The sequence below is a fragment of the Synchiropus splendidus genome, chromosome 9 (genome assembly GCF_027744825.2).
Source record: "Synchiropus splendidus isolate RoL2022-P1 chromosome 9, RoL_Sspl_1.0, whole genome shotgun sequence".
Taxonomy (NCBI): domain Eukaryota; kingdom Metazoa; phylum Chordata; class Actinopteri; order Syngnathiformes; family Callionymidae; genus Synchiropus; species Synchiropus splendidus.
Window position 1 is genome coordinate 24,335,929 of NC_071342.1, and position 25,720 is coordinate 24,361,648.

The window sequence follows — 25,720 nt, forward strand, 5'->3', positions numbered from 1 at the left end:
GAGAGCGCAGTGAAAGAGTTTTGGAGGAAGAAAAGCTCCATTATGTCGCCTTCCTTGTGGCCATCCTGCGTCGATGTTCAGTCGCGCCAACTTCCGATCACTCGAGTCTCAGACGCAGGAAGAAAATTCATTTTTATTCAGAAGGAAAGTCTTCCAGTCACACTCGTGTTCACCTCAATAGTGCTATCACTGTATCCTCTCGCAACAATCGCCAGAGTTGGGCCGTACAAGTGCTGGTTTCCAGGTCAGTGAGACCCAACCGTGTTGGTTTAGGTAACTCTGGTGGTCAAAGAGCGACCTCTGACCCCTCCCTCCTTGCTGAAAAGATACCCCGAGCGCTGAGGTCAGCCACTACTTTCCTAATCGGTACACCAGGATCGCTAATCTTGGTAGCTGAAGTATGGATTGAGTTACATGCGGCGGAGCAGCCGACAGTGGCGCGCCGCCGCGCTCAATACAAACTTTGGAATCATGGCGCAGATTGTTGGTAATAGCCGCTTTTGTAGTTGAATGGAGGAGAGGTTTGACCCCCTCTCACCCCCTTCCTCTCCCCCCAAACATCCCCTCCTTTACACCAAACCCCCCCCCTTTTTTTCATCCTTTGGGAGTGAATGTGCGGCGGCTGTTAAGGATTCAACAAGTGACACAAAGAGGGGACCACGTGACCTGCGTTTCTTAGCCTCTTCATTATTGTGGTGGAATAGCAAGTAGGGCCATTCTGAATCAGCAAATCAAGACCAGCCGCACTTCAAAGAGTCGGGATTTTAGAATTCCCTCCATGCAGAATACATTTTTTCTTCTTGTGCATGGCGCTTGATTTGTTGAACAGTTAGGAATCACGCATTATTGCCGGAATCGAGCCCTACGAGGAGCCACTTTGTGCCGCAGTGAATCGCCACAAATCCCTATGGCAAATAAAGTTTCTGGCTTGTGTCTCGTGTTACTTATGATGGGCGGCCATGTCTGTCCCTGAGGCCGGCTGTGGTTTCTTTGGCTAAGTAAACAATAACCTGGCTTAACACATGTGTACTTAGCTAATGGAAAGTTCCTCTCCCCCTTAACCCCCTGTGAGCCGGTGACAATGGCCGCCGTCACAAACTCCCTGTCGCCGAGGAATCCACGGTGAACATCCCAGAGCGGTGGCTGCCAGTCCAGCTAAGCTATGCTAATGAGGCAACCGCAGCAGAACATGTCATTCACAAATTACTGGTTTGATTTTGAAGCAAGAAACGCGCTTTGTTTGGGGTTAGGTGGCGTGGAGCGAGGAGCACTCCAGTTAATGTTTTTGTTTGGATTTGAGCTCTCAGTGTAAACACGCAGGAGGATGTGGAGGGAAAGAAAATCAGTTGTCAGTTTCCACGAGTGTCATCCAAACACACTCTCTGGTAATTATCTGAAACGTGTAATTATCTCGGGCTGCTCTTCGCAGTGAGGTTAATGCACCAGTTTGAGGGAGAAAAAAGCCCATTGAAGATACCTGACGGCGATTCGTCGCCGCATACTTCACGCACTCAAGAGACCAAATCCACTTTTCCTTCGCACCTCCTGCAGCAATTAGAAGGTTATTTCAACTTCCTTTGTCGGCTGTCAAGAGTTGGCGAAGAGCGCCAAAGAAAAAAAGAAGGGAGGAGTGGTCTTCTCTTGAAGCGCGCATGCCATTATGACCGGTTTCTTTTCAGTTTGGAAGCGCTAATATTCCAGCAAAGGGAGGAGAGGGGTGGAGAGGACTGCAACACACTTGCCTGGCCGGTTATCAGAGAGGCAGATCCTGCTTTATCTTGCAGTGCAAACACAAGTTTATAATAGTTGCCCTTTCAGCCCCTTTCACTAACAGCTTCTCCAGGATCCGCTTCACTTGGTGGCCACTGTTATTGGCTGACCATCTTGCTGCTGCAGCTAATGGCATTCCTGCTGGTTGAAACTAGAGGAAGCAGCGCTGCTGCAAAGGTCAGAAATGGTGTTAAAAGAAACAAGCGTGTTGAACTGATGCACCAAAGAATTCTGGGGGATGGAGTAGTCCGTCTGTCTCTTTTGATTCAGACCCACAGCCCTTTCCACGACCTTCTTAGTTAAAGGTAATGTGTGGAAGTGAGGCGGAAACACCAGTATTTCAGTGCCGTCTTGCTGTGTGTCTGTTCATGCAAATCAGCCAGTAAATATTGCGTTAATTAAGATGATCCAGCACAATAGAAATGATTGTAATACCGTAATAGTGCTTCGTTTGGAATTATAATGAAGACTGCCATGAACTTTAATGGGTCTCATTGTTTGCAAACATTTGCCACATCTCCTACCAGCATGAAAATACGGTACGTGACATGTTTTTCAGCCGTGGCTGTTTCAGATCTACATGTTTACGCTGTTCCATGGAATTCCTTCTCAGAAGGAAGTTTTTTTTCCCCCTTGTTTCAGATACAGATTCTTGAGAATGCTGTTGTTATGTAGTGCGCTGTTCAGGAAGTAGAACCTGACTGACAGTCTGGTGCACTCATGCCTGCTTTGCTCTGAGGGAGAACCGGATCCGTTCTCAAACCTTCTGAACCAAAGGATGTGTCTCACCTCAGACCATACGCAATGTTCGATTCGCCAGCGCACTTTTCTCACGACAGCTGTCACGTTTGTCTCAGCCTGGAAAATAAAGCAGTGAATTCTAAAACAATCCCTCGACCATCTATGAGACCGTGCGGCTAACACCAGGCCCTCACCATAATCTCAGAACCTAAACCGACCCATACTCGGTTTGAGTGTTTTTCTACGCTCGTATACTTTATCGCCTCAGCTTAACACCAAAAAATAGCAAATCTCATTTCCAATGCCTCATCCTGTTCCCACTAAATTGTCTCATCACCAACCATTTCATTTCGTCTGTGGACCACAGTGGTATTATTTTTGACACAATTCACAATTTACTGAACAGATGATTAAGTCTCTGGGAGCTGTCGACTATCAACAAGGGAAACCTTTCTTCTATTTCGTATCAGTCCGATTCCCAAACAATGTTTATGCAGTGAGGAACCACTGGAGTGAAGTCAGTCCGACATGTGAACACAGTCAAGTATGCACATGTGATTATTCCGGTGCAGTCTGTGGAGCGGGGAGAAAAGTAAATATCCATATCATCACAGAAAGATAATGCACAGTGGAGGAAAGAGGGTGGGGCTGGTGGAGTGAAGGAGAGTGAAGCACAACAACCTTAACCATTATCTTTATTATTGCAAATGAATAGGCAAGGCAACATTTCTTGCATGACTGCTTGTATGATATGGAGTCTGGCACAGCGAGGAGGGGAACCCCCCCCCCCGCATCTTAGATGCGGCACAATGAGAAAGCATTGAATTGGAATGCCTCGCTGATCATAGCGGAATCAGAATTTCCAGCAAGGAAAATCTTTTCACGGCGAATTAGGGTGGCGCAGGAAAGAGAAATGGTAATGAAAAAAAGAAGGTATGCGCGTCTCAGGAACGGGGTTCCCTCCGCTTTGACGCGGCAGATTTAGGAACTCGACAGCACCACGTGGAAAATTGAATTTACCCATCAATTAAGCATTGAGCAAATCATTTCAGACTGCAGACAGACAGACGTGAGGACAGAGAGGGGAGGATGACGGCGGCTCTCGGGCTCGAGATCAAAACTGTGCTGTGCAGACAGACTTGTGTCTCAGTCGCCTCTTGTTATGCATCTCTTTTACATTTAGATACACTGAGGTGGTGGCGTGCCGTTGTTTTAGTACAGGGTGTGTGTGTGTGTGTGTGTCTGTGTGTGTTCCAAGTGTGTGCGTTTGTTCAGCACAGTTGCACTGTGATGTGTTTGCAAAAGGCAGATAAAGGTATTTACATGAACTCAAGCTAAGTGACCCAAAGAATCTGGCTGTACTGATGTGTGACCTGGATGCACTGGTGTGTGTGTGTGTGTGTGTGTGTGTGTGTGTGTGTGTGTGTGTGTGTGTGTGTGCGTGTGTGCGTGTGTGCGTGTGTGCGTGCGTGCGTGCGTGCGTGCGTGCGTGCGTGCGTGCGTGCGTGCCATCTCGCCCATGTGTGTATTAATTGTGTGCTAGATCAGTGTGGGCCCAGTGGAGTCGCAGGGCCGCCTGTGATTATAAATAAACTCCCCATCCCTGTGGAGATGCCACCAGGCCTTGTCTCGGCCCCGCCCCCTTTCCCATGGGGCTGCAGCGGCCACCTCCCAACAGGCCAGAGCCGCCTTTTGTTCAATTACAGCGAGCGCACAACGTTGCCATTTCCCCTTTGCGTTGTAATTATGCGTTTGAGTGGGATTTGTAGCAGAATTAAAGGGTGTTTTAATACCAGCAGTCATACATAAACAAGTTAATTTTAAAGCAGCAGCAGCAGCAGCGAAAGCCAAGCTCCACTCTTTCTGCTGAGAGCATGTGTTCTGGATTACGTCACCAGCAGAGTCCTTCGATTGGGTTTTCGCAGCCGCGACAAAGAACTCGCACCGGTGGAAAAAGAGGTCCTGGTCATGTTCCACGTCCCTGGCATCTCCAGTTTCTCAGTCCGTCATGTCTGTCGTTGCAGAGCTTCAAATATTACAGTTATATTGTCCATGTAAGCACCGAATTATAACTCCATAGCGGGGGAACATCAAACGGGCCCTAATAGACCCCAAATGTTTTGAATTTGCCGTCCTGTAATTTATGTCCATGAGTCAGAACGTTTGGTGATAAACGAATGCTGCGATGTGAGTAACTATTCTCAAGAACAGAAAAGTCAGAGCCATGAGATTTCAGATTGAAACCAGGCTGTCGCTCAGCTTGCCTCCCCTCTCATTCCCTCTGTGGGTTTCATCCCTCACGTCGTCCTGAAAGAGCAAAGAATGAAAAAGCAGCCCTTGATTCCTGCTTCGTTTGATTTGGCAGAGCCGCCGTCCCCGCACACAGGTGACTGCCGAGCAAGTGCCTGCCGTCGCTCCTTTTGCTTTAGTCACGTGATCGCAGAGTGTGTGGCAACACAAAGAAATGCATTTTCTGTGCCTTTGAACTCACTTTTCCCTCTTGTTCTCTGCACTGTTGTTACGTTTCAGGAGCAAAAGAGATACAAGGCAACATCTGGTTCAGTTTGTTGCTGCTTTTAATGCCGAATGAGAAGTGTGTTTGTGCGTCAACGCTGAAGATTTGTGTGATCACGCGCTGGGCGTGTGTTGGTCCCGAGCAGTGGAAGAAAATACTGCACTTGAAAAGCTTCAAAAACTCATTTACAAACTTCACTTATATACACAGTAATGTGTGTATTATTTTCTCACTTGAGTCAGTTGATAATTCAAAACTAATTTTAGAGTGTATAGAAAGATAAAAGAAAAAAAAAATGGGAGAAAAAAAAATTTTTCCCCCACTTTTTAAAAGTTCTGTGGCAGAGGACCAACATTGCCATTTACAAACAGCAATACACAAATTGGTAATGACAATGAAACATTTTAAACCTAAAAAATTTTCAACTAAAAACATTAATAAAAATATAATCATAAAAATAATAATAAAAAATAAATGAAAAACACTAGATCAGAACTTGAGTTTTATACGTGAGTTAGATAGATTCCCAAGACTGTCGGAAGCTAGTTAGTTAATTAGAGTGAGGTTTAGTTAAATGGTTAGTAACCTTTAGTTAAAAGTTCCTGCCTCAAACATTTGAAAACAACAATAAGAGCTGAAACATGAAAGATCCTCTGCGTTTTGCAACTCTCAGGGAGAAACAAATTGAGATAGTCCCGCCGACACATCTTTCATATTCGAAGCATCAGGTTCTGTTCAGTCACTCATGTGTTCTTCATGTTTCTTCCCTATTCTGCAATTTAAATAAATCACATTAGTCATTGATTTTTGTTTAACTTTGTGTCCAAACACAGGATTTGCAGCTCCACTTTTAGTTCTTTACCTCTCTCCCTGCATCTCTCCTGCTGGCCGACTCCGCGTGGATGACATCACTCTCTGGCACTGACTCCATTCTATCTTAAGTTGTAGCTGTTTTGTATTTTCATCTGCAAGTGGTTTGAGCCAAATGGAGGCAGCCGGGGTTTGCATGCCTCAGAACGCTGTGAACTAATACAACATGTTCACATACTATTCATCTGGGCTTTTTCTTTTTCATTGAGCCTTCATGGAATCCTCATTCTGCTGTGCAGGAAAACACACACACACACACACACAAATGAGAAAAATGATTGATTTCTTTTTTTGTAATGTCGGGATTGAGAAGTCAGATGAAATGGTACCTGACTAGCTGGTCTTGTCTGTGTCTTTGACAGACGTCCTGGAACAGGGATCACGACGACACGGCGTCCACGCGCTCCGGAGGCACGCCGGGACCGTCCAGCGGAGGACACACGTCGCACAGTGGAGACAACAGCAGCGAACAAGGTAGGAGACATGCAGCTTATCTCTCCCATCTTCTGTGACTGGGTCGGACAAATGAATCAAAGATGTCCCCGGCCTTTCAGGCGCTTGTATCTGAGGGCTAATGGGACGCAGAGCTCTCATTGGCTTGGGTCAGTTAGAAAGAGGCTTCTGGACCTGCTAGGGATTTGCTTTCTTGCTCCGGGAGAGTTTGGCAGACATGCCGGTGGCTCATGTTCAGCTGCTGGCATCCGAGCCTCTGCTTCCCGGTGCCAACTTGTGACCTGCGTGCATGTTTTAAGTTACGCTCCAAGCTTTACATCCAAACATATTTGGTTTGTTTTCACGGGAATTTGCTTGCATTAAATCGACACGGATCAGATTGTATCGTTTCTTTGGCAGAGTTACCTGCCAGAGAATTTTCCAGGAATATTTCGGCACGGCAGGACTTTAACTCTTGAGTGCAGCACTGAGAGGAGACAAGCCCATAAATCGGTGGTCGACACGTGAAAGTGCTAGGGTCTGTTGTTCGAGTCTTCGCAGTAAGAGGGCCTGCCCCGCCACTCAGAGGCCCGCGTGAGGAATCTTGGTCCAAATTTGGGTTTGGTGGGCAAAGGTTGTGTCAGGGAGAGCATCTGGTGTGACACCTGTGCCAAGTAAGAGCTGCCCCTGTTAAACAGTACAACATTGTGACAGCAGAAGCCATCCTGTTTTCCTCAATGGTGCGGCACCAGCAGTGAAGTGAAAATATTACTGGAGTCTGAATTGAGTGCATCAAATGTTTGGTGAATTCTTTCATTGCATTTTCACCCAAAAAAATCCAGAAACAGCACCTCTCGGTCCATTGCTCTTTATATCTTGCATTGTTTGGGTTCCTCTGTGTGTCTTTCTGGAAGTGACAATACAACTCTACATTTGATTTTATTTCATGTTTTTTTTAATATATATATATATATATATATATATATATATATATATATATATATATATATATATATATATATATATATATATATATATTGGAAATTAAATTTTAATTACAGTGGTAAAATTGTCTTTCTCTCTGCGTACTCCTTGTGTACACTTGTAGCCCGTCTGTTTGCGTGTGCCTGGCTAGGGTTAAGGTGAGCTGTCTCTAGTGCCACAGAATAAAAAAGTGCCGCAAAAATCACATGCCCTCTGCATGTTGATATCATACGCATAAAGATCACAATGTTTAAGCTTCAGTCTTCGCTCTTCTTAAACGCATGTGACTCGAGCAGAAGTAAACAAAGCATTACTCAAGTACTGACTACCGAGTAGTGTCCCTGTTTTGGGCTACCAATGTATACAGTACAGTACATGGTGCTGTATGCTTCATGTCATCCAGTGAGGGGCCCCAGGTGTTTGGTTGGCTCAGACCGTGAAGCAGCCGCCATCATTATTCCATCATTTAAAAGTAGAATGTTTTCAGGAGAAATACGCTCAAATAAATGTAAATCCAGATGAACGTTACAACAGAAACCATGTCTGTTTCATGATTCAGGTCACGACTGAGGAGCACAAAGTATTTAACCTGAGATGTGTGTTTGAGAGGGCAGCAGTGGGACAATTAGGAGAGCGGGGGGGCTTGCAGAGCAACTGTAGGCAAAAAAACCACTTCATATATTATTGAAGGAGATGTGGAGACGAGCAGTTTGCAGGGTTGCCAGAGCCAGGAGGCAGAGCCCGGCCGAGAGCAGAGGGCGCCGCCATGCCTTCCACACCAGCGAGCAGCCATTTGTATCGTCAACGCACAACATTCTGTCTCTCCCTTTTGTCCTTTTGTGCCTCTCACACCGCGTCTCGTCCTTAACACTCGCGATCAGTCGCTCTTTCTTCCCGCTCGCTCATGCCCTCGCCGGCACAGACACCGAGAGCGGCCCGGAGACGGACGTGCAGCGAGGTGAAATAACAGCCACACAGAGAGACGGTGTGGAGCCGATCCAAACTGGGAGGGAAAAAATGAATGAAATTATGAGGGAAGACAAAGCAACATTGAGTGTGTGTGTGTGTTTGTCTACCTCTGATGACTAATGGTCCTGTGCAGCCAGCCGCCATCTGATTGGTGGCTTTAATGAGCGAGCTCTGTGCCGAGTTCGGGCTGCTGCTTCTGTCACCTTTGCCCTCTATTGACCAAACTGACACTTCATTTTTCACATCTTTCCAATTACAGACTCACCCTTTATGTCGGCAAGCCTCTCGCTCTGGTACTTTATCCTCCTGCTGGCTCCTCTGACTTTCGCCTTGATCGTAGTCGGCTGTTGGTACCGCCCATTTGTGGCGTCTGAGCGTGTTTCTGGAGCTTCATCCGCACGTTTCACAAGGGCGACCAGAACCAGGATGTTGGCTGATGTTCACTGAAGTGGTGGCAGTTTGACATGCGACAAACTTAACAATGTTGTGCATTGATAACATCAACTCAAGATTGAGATAATGACAAATCCATAAGCCTAAGACAATGGCATATTGTTTACTTTTTCTAACAGCCTCAACTCTTTCATTCTTGGCTGTATGTCATGCACTTATGTGGTCCATTTGTTGACATCCTGCAAGTAAGAACCGGCTACATGTCGATGATGAGCTCGACCAAATGAAGGAAGTCGGACAGCTATTCATATTTTGTCAGGATCAACCCGAGCTTCTCCTCTCTGGCAACCTCTATCCAGCAGTTATTAAACAAGCCATCTCACCCACAACTTTTCTAAAAAGAATGTCAAGAACAAAAGCCTGCCTGAGCAGAATTCTATGTTTTTGGTGGTGGCTCAGCAGATATTTGACATTTTGGCTGGAGCAGAGACTTGAATCATTGTAGCTCACTGGATCATGATCAATGTTGCTCCCGACACGTTATCAACAACCAACGCCACAGTGCGCCCTGTAATGCCGTTGGTCAGAATCTCGCATGCTGAAACCGCAGCGCTCAGTGATTATGGCTCCGTCAGGACGTATCAGGTTTCCAACATCCGACGAGTTATTTGCATGTTTGCTGCTACTGTACCTCCCTCCGTCTCAGGACGGCGCTGAGCACCGCGGGGCATTTTGGACAGGTTTCAGGTTTTGGTGGGTTTGACTGATCACTGCCACGTCATATTGGCCCTGGAAAAGTGTGTGTCAGTCAGTCAGTAATCCCAGTAAGCTGGTTATTTATCTGTTTGTCACTTTGCTTGCTCTTCCCCCCCCCTTTCATCTTCACATCCTCCCTCTCTCCTCTGGTTTCCCTTGTCTCCCACCTACTCTCTTTCATTTTTCTCGGGAACCCTGTGTATCTTTGTGCTTTTCCGCTCTCCTCCCCTTTCTCTTCCTCCCACTCTCTCCAAAACGGCACCTCTGTTTATCTCCTTCTACCTTTCCTTCACCTCTCTTTGTTCGCCTCTCCCTCTCCACCAACTTCTTTATGTCATCTTTTCCTCTCATCTCTCCAACCACTGTTTCTGTTCCTGCCTCACTCTTCCCCCCCCACTCCTTTTTTCTAACGGGTTTATTCATGCCTTCTCTAGTGTTGCTCTCCCTCTCAAGCCTTAGAAAGATTACTTTCTCTCTGACCTTTTCCTCTTCGTCTCCTCTCATGCCTGTACTGCTGTTAATATCTTCTCCCTCGTCCTCCCCTCCATCTTTTTCTTCTGCTGATTCCATCCGCTCTCTTACACCTGCACCTCCTCTGGCTCTCTATTACAATTTACAGCTTGTGTCTTTTCATCTCTGTGCTCCCTCTTTGCCCCTTCATCGCTCTATCCTCCTCCTCTGGATGGTCCAGCCACACTCTGCTCTGCAGCGTTTTTTCTGAAGCTATTCCTGAGAAAAACACATGCTCTGCTCTGCCCTCTTCTGCGAACGGTTCACTGCCCGCTGGTATAAAAATCCACATCTCCACCACCGGAAATGTAGGACTCACACGCTCGGATCCGAAGCGGCACCAGAAATGCAAAGTGGTGTCCTCGATGGGAGGTCATTTGTGATGCCGATGAATTAATAAGTAGACAGGCTGTCTGAAGACACCACATCTTTCATCAGCACAATGTTGAAGCTCACATCAGGTCCCCGGTGTCCAAAGGATGTATTTACCCTACACAGGGAGACAAGTATCCTTGCTTTTCTTTGCTGAAAGCAGAAGAAAGAAAGAAACATTGACTTTTAATGAGATTTATCTTGTCAACAGGTTGCCAGGATTTTTATTGAATTAGTTTTGAGACAATAATTTACGGTCTATCTTGATTCATTTTTAACTAATATATTAATTTTTTTTGTGGAACCTGTTGGCAAAATTGGTTTCATTGAACTCAGTGTGTGAAAATAGAATCCGCCCCTTTGTTTGTGTGATTTTGATGCAAAACTGACTGGAACTGACCCTAAATTAGCTCCTTTCCCAGTCTAACTGTAGTCATCACTGTCTTTATAGTGACATAAGTCCCTTGTGAAAATGTTCTTAGTAAAGTCTACTTTCGAATGAATGAACCAGACTGCACAGGCAGCCCTTGCACTGTACTTATCTGGCCCTTATGAGGTCAGCATAAAACTTTAAATATGGATGCTCTATATGTTTCCGAGAGCCAACGTTAAAAGAAATTAACTCTTTCAACTTGAAATATAACTTTTGTAAGTACTTTATTACTTCCTGCTTTTAATTTGTCTTTTGTCTTAGGGTTTGTCAGGGTTTGGTTCCCACAAAATAAATGGGGGAAAAAGCCTTTAAAGTATATTTATGTTTTCTTTATAGATCACTAAAAAGTTATAATAGCGAATAATTTACAGATGGATATATCAGCTTGTTTTGCAGAACATCAGGGCATAATTATACTTGTTAATGTCATTAGTTGCAATATTTGTTCTTGTTATTCAAGTAAATATTTCTCAAGTTTTCAAAATTGGATTGGCACAGGCAACCTTCCTGTAGCCATCTCCACTGTAGCCGGAGTCCCACAGTTCCTCCGCAGTCCAGCTCCCACATAGCTGCAGTCTCTCACTTGGGCTGTGTCTGGAGCTGGGAAGACCCTGCAATGGTGCGTCTCAATAACTGCGACATGATTCTGGCTCATCCCAACGTATGCGTCTGATTAAAACCTTATTGTCCGTATCGACGACAACCGTGCGGCTTCTCGTCATCGTGCCTCCCAGAGTGTGAGCCATTGGAAAACATTTTATTTCCGCATGTGGTGACAGCGCTCTCATGCTGCGTCGACCGCAACTCTCGTACTATTTTGGAATTCCATTGTAAGTTATGAAAAAATGATGGGAGGATCACATTTGCTCCACACATGTCATTAAAATTGCTCCTCAGTGTCTCCTCTCTCCCTGAAGAGAAGAGGAGGAAGAAAGCTCGGGACTTGTCTGTAAACATGCAGCCGGCTTTGACACGGAGTGCGACCCTGTACTTAATTAGTCCCACTCTATTAGCCCAGCTGTTTACTAGCTAGTTCCTGCCCACAGACCCTTTTGTGTCCCCCTGCAGAAAGTGTATTGTGGCTGTCGTGGCCGGGCTCAGGATTGTCTGTGAAGGAGAGCTCACTCCAAGGACACAGTGCGTAGTTCATCGACAGTATGTCTGCATGGCTTGTTTTTGAGGTGGGGGACCCCCTGACCGGCGTGACCCGTCCGTCTCTTGCCTGTGTCAGGACTCTCTTTGGCTTCGTGGAGGGAAGTGACGGAGTAGCACCCAGAGAGTGGAGTGTGTTTTGAAAAGCTCCAAGGTTTCGTCGCCGGCTGGAAGGCGATGACTGGCGACATTAGATATGTATCACCAATTACCCAAACCGTTGTGAGGAGAGCAGTGTGGTGCGCCAAAGCAAATAGCTCCCCGTCAGGCTGGGTGTTATTGTGTCTGCACACTTTTCTAGTGCCGACCGGAGACTTCTGCTGGAGATTAGCTTCCAAGGTTTTTTTTCCCCTCTGTGAAGTCGGGTAATTCTGCTAACAACAGCTCTTTGACAAACTTTAAATTGCAGCCAAATGGTGTGGAGATTTGATTTAAAAAAATGTCTGGAAGACGTTTGCCTTCCAACCCATCTTCTGTTTAAAGTGTTCTCAGGCATCACTCCGTCTCATCTGTCCAGGTTTGATCGCTGTGGCCTCATTCATTTCTTCTTTATTAAAAAGCAGATATTTATGATTCGATACACAGACGTTTCTCCACACAGCAGTGGATCCCGGGCCTGGCGGCCATATGTGACTGTAACATAAAACATAGACTTACAGACACTGTTTTTGTCTTGATATCTTTACAACTTGTTTTAAAAATACTGCCGTTCTTTTTGACAGAGTTGAGTTTTTAAAGTTCTCTAACATAGTGAAGTTTATTGACATGTATTTTTCCTACTCATATTTCCTCTGAATTAAACAGCTCTCTGTAGGTTTAAGAGTTTGGTTTCTTTACAGATGAGCTTTTGGTGGAGCATACTGGAAAGTAGTCAGGCTTTTTTGTAATATTGAAATTATTTTTAGAGTCATTTTAAAAAGAGGTGAAAGCCCTTGTGGGCTGATGTCAGAAACTTTCCCCAAAACAATTTTCATTCACTGTGATATTTATGGAGATGTAGCATTTGGCTGCCCTTTGTTTGAGAATGTGACCCTATAAACATCTTACATGTAATATATATTTGAATTCCGACTCATCTGAGACAGAGTATGTAACCTCCACGGGTCGTGGATTCCCATCGATCATTCTGAATATTCCTGTTGCTGCCATCTATATCTCTCCCCTGCGACCCTCCAACAAGGTCAGGCCACTCGCTGCTCCCTCATTGGTCCGTGACTCAGCCTGAGGCGGGCGGACTCGGGCATGGACAGCAGAGCCAGGCAATCAGCAGCCAGATTTGGAATGTCCAATCACGCCGCTTCATGTGGGCTCTTCAAAGTCACCAATTAATTGGTCCGATTGTCCAGCAGACCGTGAGGGAGAACTGTGTCTCTCTTTATTTGTGGCCCGCTCGCTCGCTGTCTCTCCACGCACAATAGCCAACTTATCTTTCTCATCCTCATCCAGTGATCAAAGAGCGGCTGCTGCACAGAGAAACAATAATATGTCTCCTAGAATATAACACAGAAGATGGCTCACTCAAAAGTTTCCTCTGTGAACAGAGGTTTTGCCATTGAAGTGGGTTCATGAAGTGGGCATCACCTAATGCTAACGTTTCTACTTGGTCTCTTAAAGCAATGATTGAAAACTAACAATGCGTTTTGTCAAAGTAGTGACATGAAAGTCACACCCCCAGAAAACCAAATCAATGAAGTATCTGGGTATTTAACAGCACAAATTAGCACCAAGTCGGGAAGGGAAGAGGACTATATTGGTGCTAAATGTATCTAAAGACACATCTCTCTTCACTGTGGCTTACCACTATAATTGATTGATGCCATGAACATAGTTTTTTTTTTATTTAACCTGTGACGTCCCACTGAGATTAAAAGGCTTTTTTCAAGAGAGCTGTGGCCAAGAGGCAGTCAAACACACAATTGTAACACACTTTAAGTGATTAAAAACAGGTCAAGTGCTCTTCAGTTGTAACAAAACATAGCAGCACCATGAAATACAGAATCAATTTGACTCAGACATTGAGATGCAGCGTTCATACACAACAGGTCTCCATAGTCTGAAACAGATAAAATGGTTGCACTGACAAGGTGCCTCCTAACCTCAAAAGAAAAATGATTATTATTTCCAAAAAAGAAGCTCAGAGTGTCATCAAGCAAAAATGGTCATCCAACAGCACCGTTTGAACCATCCGATCTATTGTAGCTGCATGTTGTGTATCACCAGCTACTGTGTGATGACAGGGTGTTCTAACACCATTACAGCTGTTTTTCTGCAAAAGCCTCTGTCGGGACTGTTAACTTTGATAAAATATACTGCTAAAAAGAGGGGAAAAAAACTCCACTCTCATTTTTTGGGTTTAGCGAAAGCGATACATCGGTCCTCAGGTGGAGTTTTGTGTGCAGGTTGTCTAGACATTGTCTAGACGTTATGAGGAAGATTCAGTCCAGTAATTGTCTTACTGGTGTTCAGCTTTCTTGATAATCTGTTTAAACGTGCGTCTCTGCGGGGAGATAAAAGGCGTGTGGCTTCCTTGATTAGTCTGCCGATGCCGCCGCGCTGCGTGTGAGTACAGTAGCTGGAAGACAGAAACGTGAGTCTCCCTCTTCCTCACAGCACTGCAATGAAAACACAGGCCATTGTTATGACAGCACTGAAGCTGTGAGTTAGCGTGGAAAAGTTCGACTCCGCTGGAAGGGACCTGAGCTGAGATAAAAGGCTCAATGCATTTTCATATCTAGACGCAGTCACGAGGGAATTGGACTCGCATGTTCACCGGAGTCCTGATCCGGCCAGTTAGACGGTAATCGCAGCTCGTCCCGTCACGCTTCTCCAGCCTCAGCACTGTTTACTGCATCTCAAACACTCTTATCTAGTGGACCTGAGGAAAAGCCTCTCTCACTTCAATCACTACTCTCTTCTCTCAGATTGTTTGAGAGCTTTACAACTTTGCTCTGTCACAGTGGTCGACGCTTTAACATGTTGCGACTTGAAAATGATGGCCCTTAAATGCCTCTTTATTGCCACCAGGGCAATAAACCTGACACAAAACGGGACTGAGAAAGTTGCCTGTCTCTTCAGCCACTGGTTCAAACGTAACTGACTTCCATGCGCTTCTTTTGAGTCTCACTCAGGCTTTTAAAATCGGAGGATGCTTCGTACCTAGACGTCGAAGAGTCCGTCAAGGTGTGTTGAAGACTTGGCTCTACTAGCATTTTAAAAGGGGTTGGTTATGGTGTAGATCCTAGAAGTATTGGAGCCATGAGTTTAGCTAGACATGAACACCACCACGTTCACCTGAGCACTGATCCTTGGATGAATTCGAACAGACACGACTGACCACAGCGGCTCATCGCCGGCCATCATTTTGGGCGTCCTTCATGCTCACTCATTCAAAAGTTGTTAAAGCTCATTAACTGCACAGTTATTGTCCTACAAGTATATCAGGGCTAATTTGGCCAAATGAAGTTTCCCTCCATAAAAGTGGTGCAGGCCATCTGTCGCACTTCCAACCAGATGTTTGCTGTGATGCACAATTTACTCTTGAAATTGTAGATGGATGCTCTAAAATCTCAGCAAACGTGTGTGTGTGGATATGAGGCGCCGCGCGTTTGCTTGCCCTTGCAGGAAAAAAAAAAAAAAGAGGAAATTGGCCCAGGTTCTCACATGGAGGGGCCAGTTTGCTTTTCAGATTAAACTCGGTGTCACTCGGCCGCATGTGGCGAAAAGGACTCCGAAATAAACACAGTAACTTCCTTCTCCTTGCGATCATCTCTTTCTGCCTTTTTCACACGCGGTGGGATTTGCTCTAAACTGTGCCGCTATCTGTGGCCGTCTGTGGGAAAAGCTATCGTCGTAAAACCTTTTTGATAAAGTGTCGGACGCCATTACTGTGTTTGCCTTTCAGATTTATGCACGGAGCCTGTTTGCACACTCTATCATGTGATCCTTATGTTTGCACATTGTGTCTCTGTTCTCCCACACATCCGTATGGAGTTCCCTTGCTGTTCCTTGACACAACAAAGTCAGCCAACATAATGGAAAATGCAACAGAAAGTGTGATTATTCAGTACAGAAATGCTTGGATGGAATGGGTTTGTGGAAGGTCTTGTTTGGTCAAGGGCATTTCCTGAGCAGAACTGACCCAAGTCCTTTACAACACGTTAGAAGGGACAATCAATTCCAATAGACATAATCGAAAACAGGTTTGAAATGGATATTAAAACTAGTTCAAACCATTAAAAAATTAATGATAAGATAAGAGTCAGAGTGTTTGTTTTTTTTAAGCCTGGATTCTGAGAACCCAAGTGACTGTGAAGCTCTAATATCTGGAGGGAGACCGCTCAGAAGTCAGGCTCCTGCCACAGAGAAGGCTTGGTCTCTTCAGGTCTTCAGCCTGGTCCTTGGACCGGTTAGGAGCAGGACTGACAAGGACCGTGTGGGTCTGGCAGAGTGAGAGGAAGCGGGTGGAGGGAGGCCAACATGGGTGATGTGTTCACACTGGAAGGTACGTTCTCAAGTGAGAGAAGGACCGCTACACTCACCTGCTTTCCCAGTCGAGAAGAACACTTTCTCACAGGAGCTGCGGTTGAAAGACAGAAGGCCCGGAGCACTGTCGACTCAGACCAAAGAAAATCTGTTGCTGAGAATGAATTTGTGAACTCATTTGGCGAGTCAACTTGAGGTCACCGTTTTCAAAATGACCAACTTCTTAAACTCAAACCGATGGCTTCCCAGAGGTGATCTGTGCATCCGGGGATGAATGGCTCCTGTGTTGTTTCACTACAAAGCATTGCGTCAGACCTCTAAAAAGCTTGAAACCACTTGGTTTCCAGAATAAGCAAGTACAGAAAAGCCAGTTGATTTTCTGTTGACAACAACTTCTTACGCATGTTTTCTGGGAAGCACCGTGGTGAGGTTCACTTTGCTGCAACACAACAGACGTAAAGCTGGTTCACTTTCTGGTGTCTCTCTTGTTGGTTTTCTCTCGGCGATGTGGACATGTTTGCATGACCAAGGAAATGCAAATTCATCAGCGCGACCATTACACATGCCTTGGCCCGACAATTTACATGAATCCATATTCAATCTGTGTGTATAGAATATCCCCCACCGCGCATATGTTTTCTCCCCATGACGGATGTGCATCATCAGATCCAACCTCAGGCTCTTACACGTTTGTTCCCTCCCTCCGAATTATAGCTGAACCGAATCTGACATTAACATACTGTGCCTTCTGGATCATTCATTTCAAATAAAAGAGGCTTCATCTGCAGTTGCGAGCGCGTGCACTCAGACTGGGGAGGTGTCTTCAGCGCCAGTGTTGTAATCGTGGCGTGCTAATGATGTAGACACATTCTGGCTGTTTGTTTACACGACGCACTGTTCTTTAATTTGCAGCTGGTGAGAAAGCGACTGCTTATGTCCAATTACTGGTGTTTTCTAAAAGATAGTGTTTACAGGCATTTTTTGCCTGGCTGCAGGGATTATCACAGGAAAGTTTTCCCTTATTAGAGATTAGAGTCCTTTCAGACATGCACCAGAGAACATTTGCTTTACAGGTCGAGGATGTTAAAGACTGAAGTCTGAGGTTTGTTTAAACACAGAATACATGACAATATGACTTGAAAATGATTGATGCTTTTATTCTTTGTTGACACGTCAGTTTGTGTTGAGGAGGTGAAATCTGGTCTGGAATCACCGGCTCTTGCTTTCACTTTGATGAAGGTCAACATTTACTGGTTAGACCGATCGAGTGCTGTGAGCAAAATGGAGAGAACATGGTGAGGATAGGATAGTGGGGCACTAGCTGTGGGCCATGGGGGGGGCCAAGACACCAGCGTCGTAGCCCTTGGTTTAGTGAGGATGCGTTGTTTTGGCACACACAAACAGCAAGTCGCTCACTCATCCATGGAACGGTGTTTATTTAGGCTGTCGATGGAGAGATTAGCCCCACCATCCCTCGCACTGAAACAAGCAGAGGGGGACCGTGTTCAGGAAATCCTGGCCTTCCGGACCGGTTGACTCAGAGGCCAGCGCTGCTCTTTTCATGATATTAATACTCCCGGCAAATTGTGCGGAAGAATTCATCCAAAAAGTGCTCTTCCGGTGAGCGATGATTTGGCGCGATAGATCTCTAAAGAGACAATCGAGCGATGATGTCACGGCAGTGGTGCCAGCTGATGTTATTATTAGCCTCTATCACAGTGGCCCGGCTTAAAGCCACAAACAGCAAAGTGCTAATTTTAGCCTCCAAAGAGGATAAGGATAAATAGCTTGCTGCCAGTTTGCCATATGGTTCCCGGGCGATTATATTGTGTCAGGAATATTTCCACCCCTCCCCCAACAGTTGTTTCTTAATGCAAGAAGCTGTTTTAACTTGTGACTCATTTCGTCAAGGTGTTTTGTTTTAAGATCTTCACGGCTGATTGTCTTCAGAGGGATTGCTGGGTGAATAGTCGCAGGCTAATCTCTGTGTACACGTAGAGAGACGTGCCATGCTGAAGCTGTCATTTCCAGAGAGGAAACTGTCATGACCAGCAGGTTTTTTCTTGTAACCAGCTGCTTGGTGGCTCTGGGCTTTCTCTCCCAAAACTCGGTTGATATTCTCACTTGTAAATGTGAGCGCTGTAGAAGAATAAAAATGAGTCTCAGAGCGTCCACACATGCCAATGTTCACATGTAAATGAACACACACAGGCACTCTCCATTATTCTCTCCCTCTCTCTCCCTCAAATTGAAATAATTCAATTTATGGACACAGTTCCAGACCTCCCCGGCTAAGACCATTATGCATGGAGCGTCCCCCCTCCCTCTCTTTCCTAACAAAGGAAGGGGAGACTTTACCAGCCGACTCTCCAAACGACACCCACACAAAGCCAATTTCATGCCAGGGAAACACCAGCAGAAGCGCCATTTTTTTTTTTTTGGTCAGAACCTGTATACCCCTAAAGCTTTTTCACTGACTGAAAGTGGGTCGATGCTTCTTATATGTGTCTCTCCAGAACACAAATGTCTTGGATTCTCTAATTGCATTGAAAAAGTTGGGATGAATCAATCAGAATCAGAATTGGAAAAAACTTCTAAACTGCAGTTCTGTTGTTGCCTAAGAGATGAGGAAGGGTGTTTGTGACTGTGAGGGAGAGGGACATGAATTTAAAAGTGTGTAAGAAAGTGAAGACGTGATTTTGTCTCCAGCCGTTGCTCTTCCTATAGAAAGCACTTTGAAACTAAAATCACTTTGTTGCAAAGCTACTCTGAGTCTGTGAGATTGTCTTGCTGAAGTGTACAGTAGGGCCCCTCTAAGTCAGACTGGTGGCCACTCTCCATCCACTAGATCCTGATAGAGATGAATGCAACCGAACTTCTGTGACAAAGAGAAACAAGGCACAGAATAGGAGCGTGGTTTTTGGTTGGTGACTTCGAGTCATATCTTATAGTCATAAAGAAGTGTTGAGATTTAGGGGCGTACGGTTTGCCTGGTTTAAATGTGGAAAATGTCTGTGTTTTTCTGCATCTGAGTCAAGCACACACCGATAAACCTAGGATTTTCCCACTCTGTGTGAGCTGCTCGTCCGTATTAGATAATACTGGCATGCTGGCACTGTGGTGGCACAGGCTAATAATAACGCATGAGCTGTCACTGTTTTGGAATAACAGGGGGTTTATGAGAGGATCAGCACCCACTTGTAATCAGAGGTAGAAGAAACAAGCATCTCCTTTAAACAGCTTTTGCTTGTTTTATTTACATTTTGGGTGTCGGGTGAATTTTTAATGAGTAAACAAAGCCACACATGTGTGGGATTTTATTACAGCATGAAGCATCCCTTTGTCAGCCTGAACTTTTAGACAAACAGAGATACGCCTTCCAAAGTAAAGCTGCGTTTGTACTTCCTTCTCCCTGTCACAATGTCCTCCATCCGAGCAGGATGTGGGTTTGTGGGGATGGGGGGGATTTGTAGTCCTATCAGTGTCCACATACGCAGCCTAGATAAGGCCTTTGGGTTAAGAGGAAAAGGAAGCGAGCGGGTTTAATGGCAGCGATCCTCCTGCGGAACGTGGGCCCATGTGGCCGTGAGTGATATGCCCCCTGCGGCTGGTCCAACACTCCCGCCATGTCACTTCCTCAGCCAGGGCCGGCTTCTCGGAGGGTGACTTCCTGTAAGAGTCTGACCTCTCTGCCGCCTCGACTGAACAAAGACCAGAGGGAGCTGAAGGGAGTCGCATGCTCATTGTATATGTGGATGCGTTTAACACTCTTACTCCAAAGGTTATCAGCTCCGAGAATCTCACCCCACCGCTAGTTATCTCTTAAGGTTTCACTGGGTAGCAGGAAGAAGGGTCTATCGGGTTACCTCCGAATGTGTGTGCGCTCCTGAGTGTGTGCACCACAAGTGGCCTGCCTTGTGTTGCTCGGCAAACGGACCGAGTCAACGCCCTCTCTTAGCCCTCGGCCCACCCTCCCGCTCTCATGTTTACCTGCAGGTATTTGTTATCCTGCCCTCCTCTACTCTAAGCTGACTGAGGACTTTATCTATCAGCTGAATCCCTATAGCAGGTATCCATGTCAGCAGGACAGGGAGGGAGCGTTTGGTCAGGGTCAGCCGCGGGTCAGGCTGAAGCTTGTTAGATTCCACGTCAAGCTGCCCAACTAGTCCACAGCACGGGCACCAGCTGAGCGGTCATTCTAAGAACAATGCCGTGTGTTCATGATTTGCTAGCATAATGAGATTATTTTCAGTTGTCCATGGTGTTCCAGTGTAGCTGCAGTCACTTAAGAGCCCTGCCCTGGTGTTGAGAAACCAGCTTGCAAGGAAGAAATATAAGTGGAGTGATCTGTGCGAGCCCAGGCTAACAGCCGTGTTTGACTAAAATTTGGATCACTCCACCACTCTTTCTTTCTTATTTCCGCTCCGTTGTGTGACGCTGGAACTCTCGAGGAGTTTCAGAAGAAGAACTTGTACACAGGTGCTACTACAGGCCACTCACTTGAATCCTGTCAAAATCTGAGTCAGTTGCGTTTGTAGCTCTGTTTCTCAACGTTGATTTTTCTGGCTGAGAAGTTATTTCTTTCTGTTACAGCAGCGACTTTTAAAAGCTGGTTTTCTTTAACTTTGCTGGCCGCCTTCTCTGTGAGGCCACGATGAAGGACTTTGGAACGCCCTTCAGCACATCAGCTGATTTTTGGAAAGGAGCCTGCCATTGTGCTCTTAAGTGCTCTTAGCTTTTGTTATAGTCCTTGTCCTCTCCACCGTCCCTTCCCCCCCTTTCATAGTTCATTTGACTCCCTTTACCCTCTCTCACTCCTTCTGTGCCCACTGTGCACTTCCACCAAAGCTGGCTGGGTGAAAGGTGTCAAAAGCCATTTCAGAGGTAGAGGAACAACAAGAGAGTGAGATTTAAGTGTGAGAAAGCAGCAGAAGTGGCCCAATTTGAAGATCCTTAAAGGTGTTTATGCGAGGGCTTCCCTCCACTGAGGCGAAGAATCCGTGGCCTCTCCCATTTGAACTTGCTCAGACCTTCCATCGGCAGGTTAGAAAAAAAAAAAGACAGCAACACAATGGCAAGAGGGGAAAAATCAATAGTTACACAGCAGAAGTGCTCAACATGAAAGGCTGAATTCATTGCCCTGCACTTTCATTTTAGCCCATATTCTCCGTGTGTCTCCTCTCACGACTGATCTGGAAGTGGGAATAAAAGGCGGCCGCGGTGTGTGTTTGTGTACGTCTTGTGTGTGCACGCAGGCGGACGGCAGTTTAATGTCGTGCCGGTGCCCGTGCTGCAGGCAGTTTCCAGCGTGTCAGGCAGCCTGTGGTGATGACCCTTTACGGGGAAAATGGCACAGAGAGAGCAGTCACATTTACACTGACATTTTTGCCATCACCTATGGCTATGTCAACAGGCCTGGTCCCCTCCTCCCACACAGCCCACCACAGCACTCTCAAACAATATTGGAAAAATAGAAATCCACAACTGCACTCTTGTAATGATAAAGTCCAGCCATGTAACGAGTGTGTTTTAACTTACTTCAGGCCAAGTGAAGACAGATTTTCATTTGATGGTTGCAGCAACATTTAAAACATTCGACCCAAATCTACAGACAGAAGCCACTCTGTCTCTGCACAGTAAAGTCTCTGGCTTCACAAGACGAAAGTGTTGAATCGAGATGAACTTTAGTTGAACTCTGCAAATGATTATAACAAATGATATTAACGAATAATTCAGTGACTCAGTAACAGACCTAATTACAGCCAAACTAATCAAACTAAATTGTTCAGTTCTTTTAATCCGACAAAAAACGACTGGTCCCACGCCCAGCACCATTATTGACTGATCCCAACCTGACACGTCTCCTGAGTTCTGAGTCTTCCAAGCTTCAGACGTGGCTCAAACTCAGATTTGTCTTTTGTGCTTTAATTACAAATGAATCTGGTCAGTGACTCAGCTGGTTATTGAATCTGTCATCGTGCATGCGGAAGGTTGTCATCAGTCGAGCTCACCTGCTTTGTTAGTGCCGGAGAATTCACTTCAATTGCTGCGATTGTTTGATGACAGGAAACAATGAGTCCTCCCTCGCCCCATTGTTTACCCTGAAAGACCTCCATTTCCCTTCTCTGATGACAGCTTTCTCTGCCTACCTTATTGTTCAGTGTATTGCTGTCTGTGAGCTCTGCCAAGACAAATGTGGGCTTCAGAGTGATGCGATCCAAATGTGATGGCTGAACTTGAAGTAGAGATGTGAAGAATTGTGGAGTGTTTCTGCAGGGAAGGCAGGAAGGGAAGTCTAGACCAGCCATATTGTTTTGTCAACAGTGCATGACATTATCTGCGAACACTCGGGGGGGGTTCTCTCTGCTTCTCCTCCAAACAGCGATGGTCACAGAGGGTGTTTTGTGCCCGTTCAGAACTTTTAGGAAAGTTATATCTCCAGCGATCCTTGGAAAAGGCTTGTGTGTTCAAATGACTGCTGCGCCGAGCGTTCAAAAGCACTCCTGCTTGGGAATTGCATTGGAAGGAATTCCTGCCATTTTTTTTCATATGGGAGGGTCCCCTTGAGCCCTGCAAAGGGAACCCCCCTAACTGGCGGCTAACCCCCTGTCCACCCCTCCCCGAGACTAGTGCCCATGAATGGCCTGAATACAATAAACGGCACTTTTTCTTCTTCCCTGCTCCCTCTTGTGAGCATGTCTTTACCCTTCTGACGATCCCTGGGAACTGGGTGATTTGTGTGTGGAGGGTTTGTGGAGAAGCATACTTCACTACATGTATCATGTTATCAGTCTTGGCCTGTGTGTACATATGAATTTCTCGCCTGACAATTTAAGATGTGCAGAGTCCATGTGGAACAGGATAGCAGGCCCCTGAGGCCTGGGCTTAGCCTGCACAGCCAACCCCAGGTTGTGTGATCTCTCTCTGGGTGTGAAACTCGAGGAGTGGCCCGTGAGAGATCAGCTCCAGGTCACTTGCTCTCACACTTTTTCTTTCACAACAGATCTCCCATAGATTAAATGCATTGTCATAAATTTAAAAGCTGGCTGCGCTTCTTGTCTCTCGCCGTCCATCCATGGCCTATAAAGTCTTGCAAAAACATCTCACAGTATCCCCCCCCCCCTCAAAAAAACCTCCAGCCATCTGTGAATGATTCCTCACACAGGATCCCACTCATGACATCTGGCACAAAGCTAATATTCATAACCCTTATTCCCCATCTAGGCAGGGCTTTTACGAAGGGAAAAAAATATTAGCGAGCTAAATGTCATAATTCACCCCCTGCCTGACAAGATCACTGTTCACAGATGACTGACTGCTGAATTTGTGGCTGTTAATTTGCCAGGCAGCAGAAAAATGGCTGACACCTCAGAATGGCACGTTCGCCCGCTCCGAGGGGGCAGGTAGTACCGATCGGCGTCTTACGCTGAGAGATGGTTCATAATCAGATCATAACAGATTAGCCTAGATAGTGCTTGATAATGTCAGGGTGCGCCCTGAGACACAGATGTGTCGAGCCAATGGAGAGAGAGAACACAGGGAGAAGGTTTCGGGAATCTCTTTGACTGCCACTTCTCACCCTTTTTAATTAGTGAGTCATTTTGGGGGAATAAAGACGGGGTAAAAATGGAACAAGACAAACCATCCAGAGAGCGAGAAGTAGAAGCTGCGGTCTGTCAGAATTACAAGCTGAATGAGGCTCTGGTTGGTCAATGCTAACTGGAGAAATATGCTTGGCGAGCGCTAACCTAGTTTTTAAGTCATTATCTATTTGCTCTTGTGTGTGTGTGTGTTTGTGTGCGAGTGCGTATTTGTGTATACAGCATGTAAGGGGACTGATAAAATATTCCTCTCCTTGGTTGGCCCCGGGGCATTCCAATTGCCCCTGGCTCCTTCCAGTCACTGGCCTGCTCCTTAATTGCCACACACACACACACACACACACACACACACTGGCACACACTGAAACACACATGCATAAAGAAAGACAGAGATAGACACACGTATACAGACGAATGCACATCCATGCATGCATGCATTTTTCACACACGAATGTCCCCCCCTTCCCGAAGCATCCTTCATTGATTCAGCCTTCGTTACCCCCTCCTCCATCGCTGTCATGGCCGATCGCTGCGCCCACAGTGCTGCCTGTGGCTTATCCTCTCTCAGACTGGAGCTGGTTGGATGTACACACTTGAGAGTAGCAGCCTGTCAACAGATGGACTTGCTCCCTGCAATGACTGACTTTAAAACTCGGTGAACGACAGCGATGAGGTCATCGATTGGCCATGGGGCACTTTGGGTGAGAGAGAAACGCGTTTGGGCTTGTCTTTCCTCTCCGAGACCGTGCACCAGGAAGGATGGCTCAGCCATGACTCCGTCAGGTTGTGGGTCCCTCTGCCCACTGTTTGCTGTCCAGCTGAAGGCAGCAGCAGAGTAGTCTTGATCAGACACTTCCGCAACTTCAGTCCAGCCTGTTCCAGTGGATGTCCAGACCTCAGATGACGCCTGTTTGTGCCTTCTGTATTTGGAAGAAAATGATGCTTGTGGACTTTTAAAGTTCGATAAATGGGCTCTTGGTGCACTGCTTGTGGCACCTTTTGGTCCGAGCCTGCTGTAATATTGACCCTCTGTGTGTAGTGTGTGTTTCAATACGAGTGGGAGTTTTGACTGATGTACATGTTCAAGAAAATCCACCACAGGTCTTTTTTTTTTCTTAGTCTGAAGTCATCACTGTTGCAGTTCCCTGTCTCGGCCCGTCTGGGAACTTCTTTCAAGTGATCCATGCATCTCTTCGTACCTCATGTTTGTCTCCAGCCTTGCTCACACTCGGAGGTAACGGAGATGACATTTCAACAACGTGGCTGCCAAGAACAGTTTCAACACCTTTCCCATATCACTCTTTCTTCTTCCATCTGTCCCGTTCTCTGGTCGAGGGGTTAAAGAAAAGCAGAAATTAGCCCCAGACCCAGCCGAGGCGATTGGTATCACATTGCGGTGAAAATGGAAATGCCAATAAAGCTGGCGGCCCTTCCCCGTTCTCTTTCTCCTTGGAGCTAAAGAAAGTGTCTGCGGGTCAGACCAGAGTTTTTCGAAGGAAGAGGAAGGAGGGGAATACTCCGAGGGTTTTGGGTTTCCCTCTTTGACTCATGGGAAAGTAATATGGCTGACGCAAATGATCCAAGAATTTCTAAATCATGGTTAGCTTTCATCAGAGTTTCCGCATTTCATTTGCCGAGTCATCAGTTTCAGTGCATGTTCAACCTGGAAGAAAGTGCTTCTGTATGGTGATGTGGGGTCTAATGTAGGGGCCTTTGTCACGTAGTGACTCATTTAAATTG

General features: G+C 46.0%; 1 protein-coding gene across 1 annotated transcript in view; it reads left to right on the forward strand.

Annotated features, from left to right (window-relative positions):
• Positions 1–25,720, forward strand: part of LOC128765258 (homeobox protein Meis1) — a 72,600-nt gene that overhangs the window by 8,818 nt on the left and 38,062 nt on the right. The window contains exon 7 of the mRNA XM_053875847.1: positions 6,259–6,370. Coding sequence (XP_053731822.1) covers positions 6,259–6,370 — 112 coding nt within the window. The remainder of the gene's footprint in view (positions 1–6,258; positions 6,371–25,720) is intronic.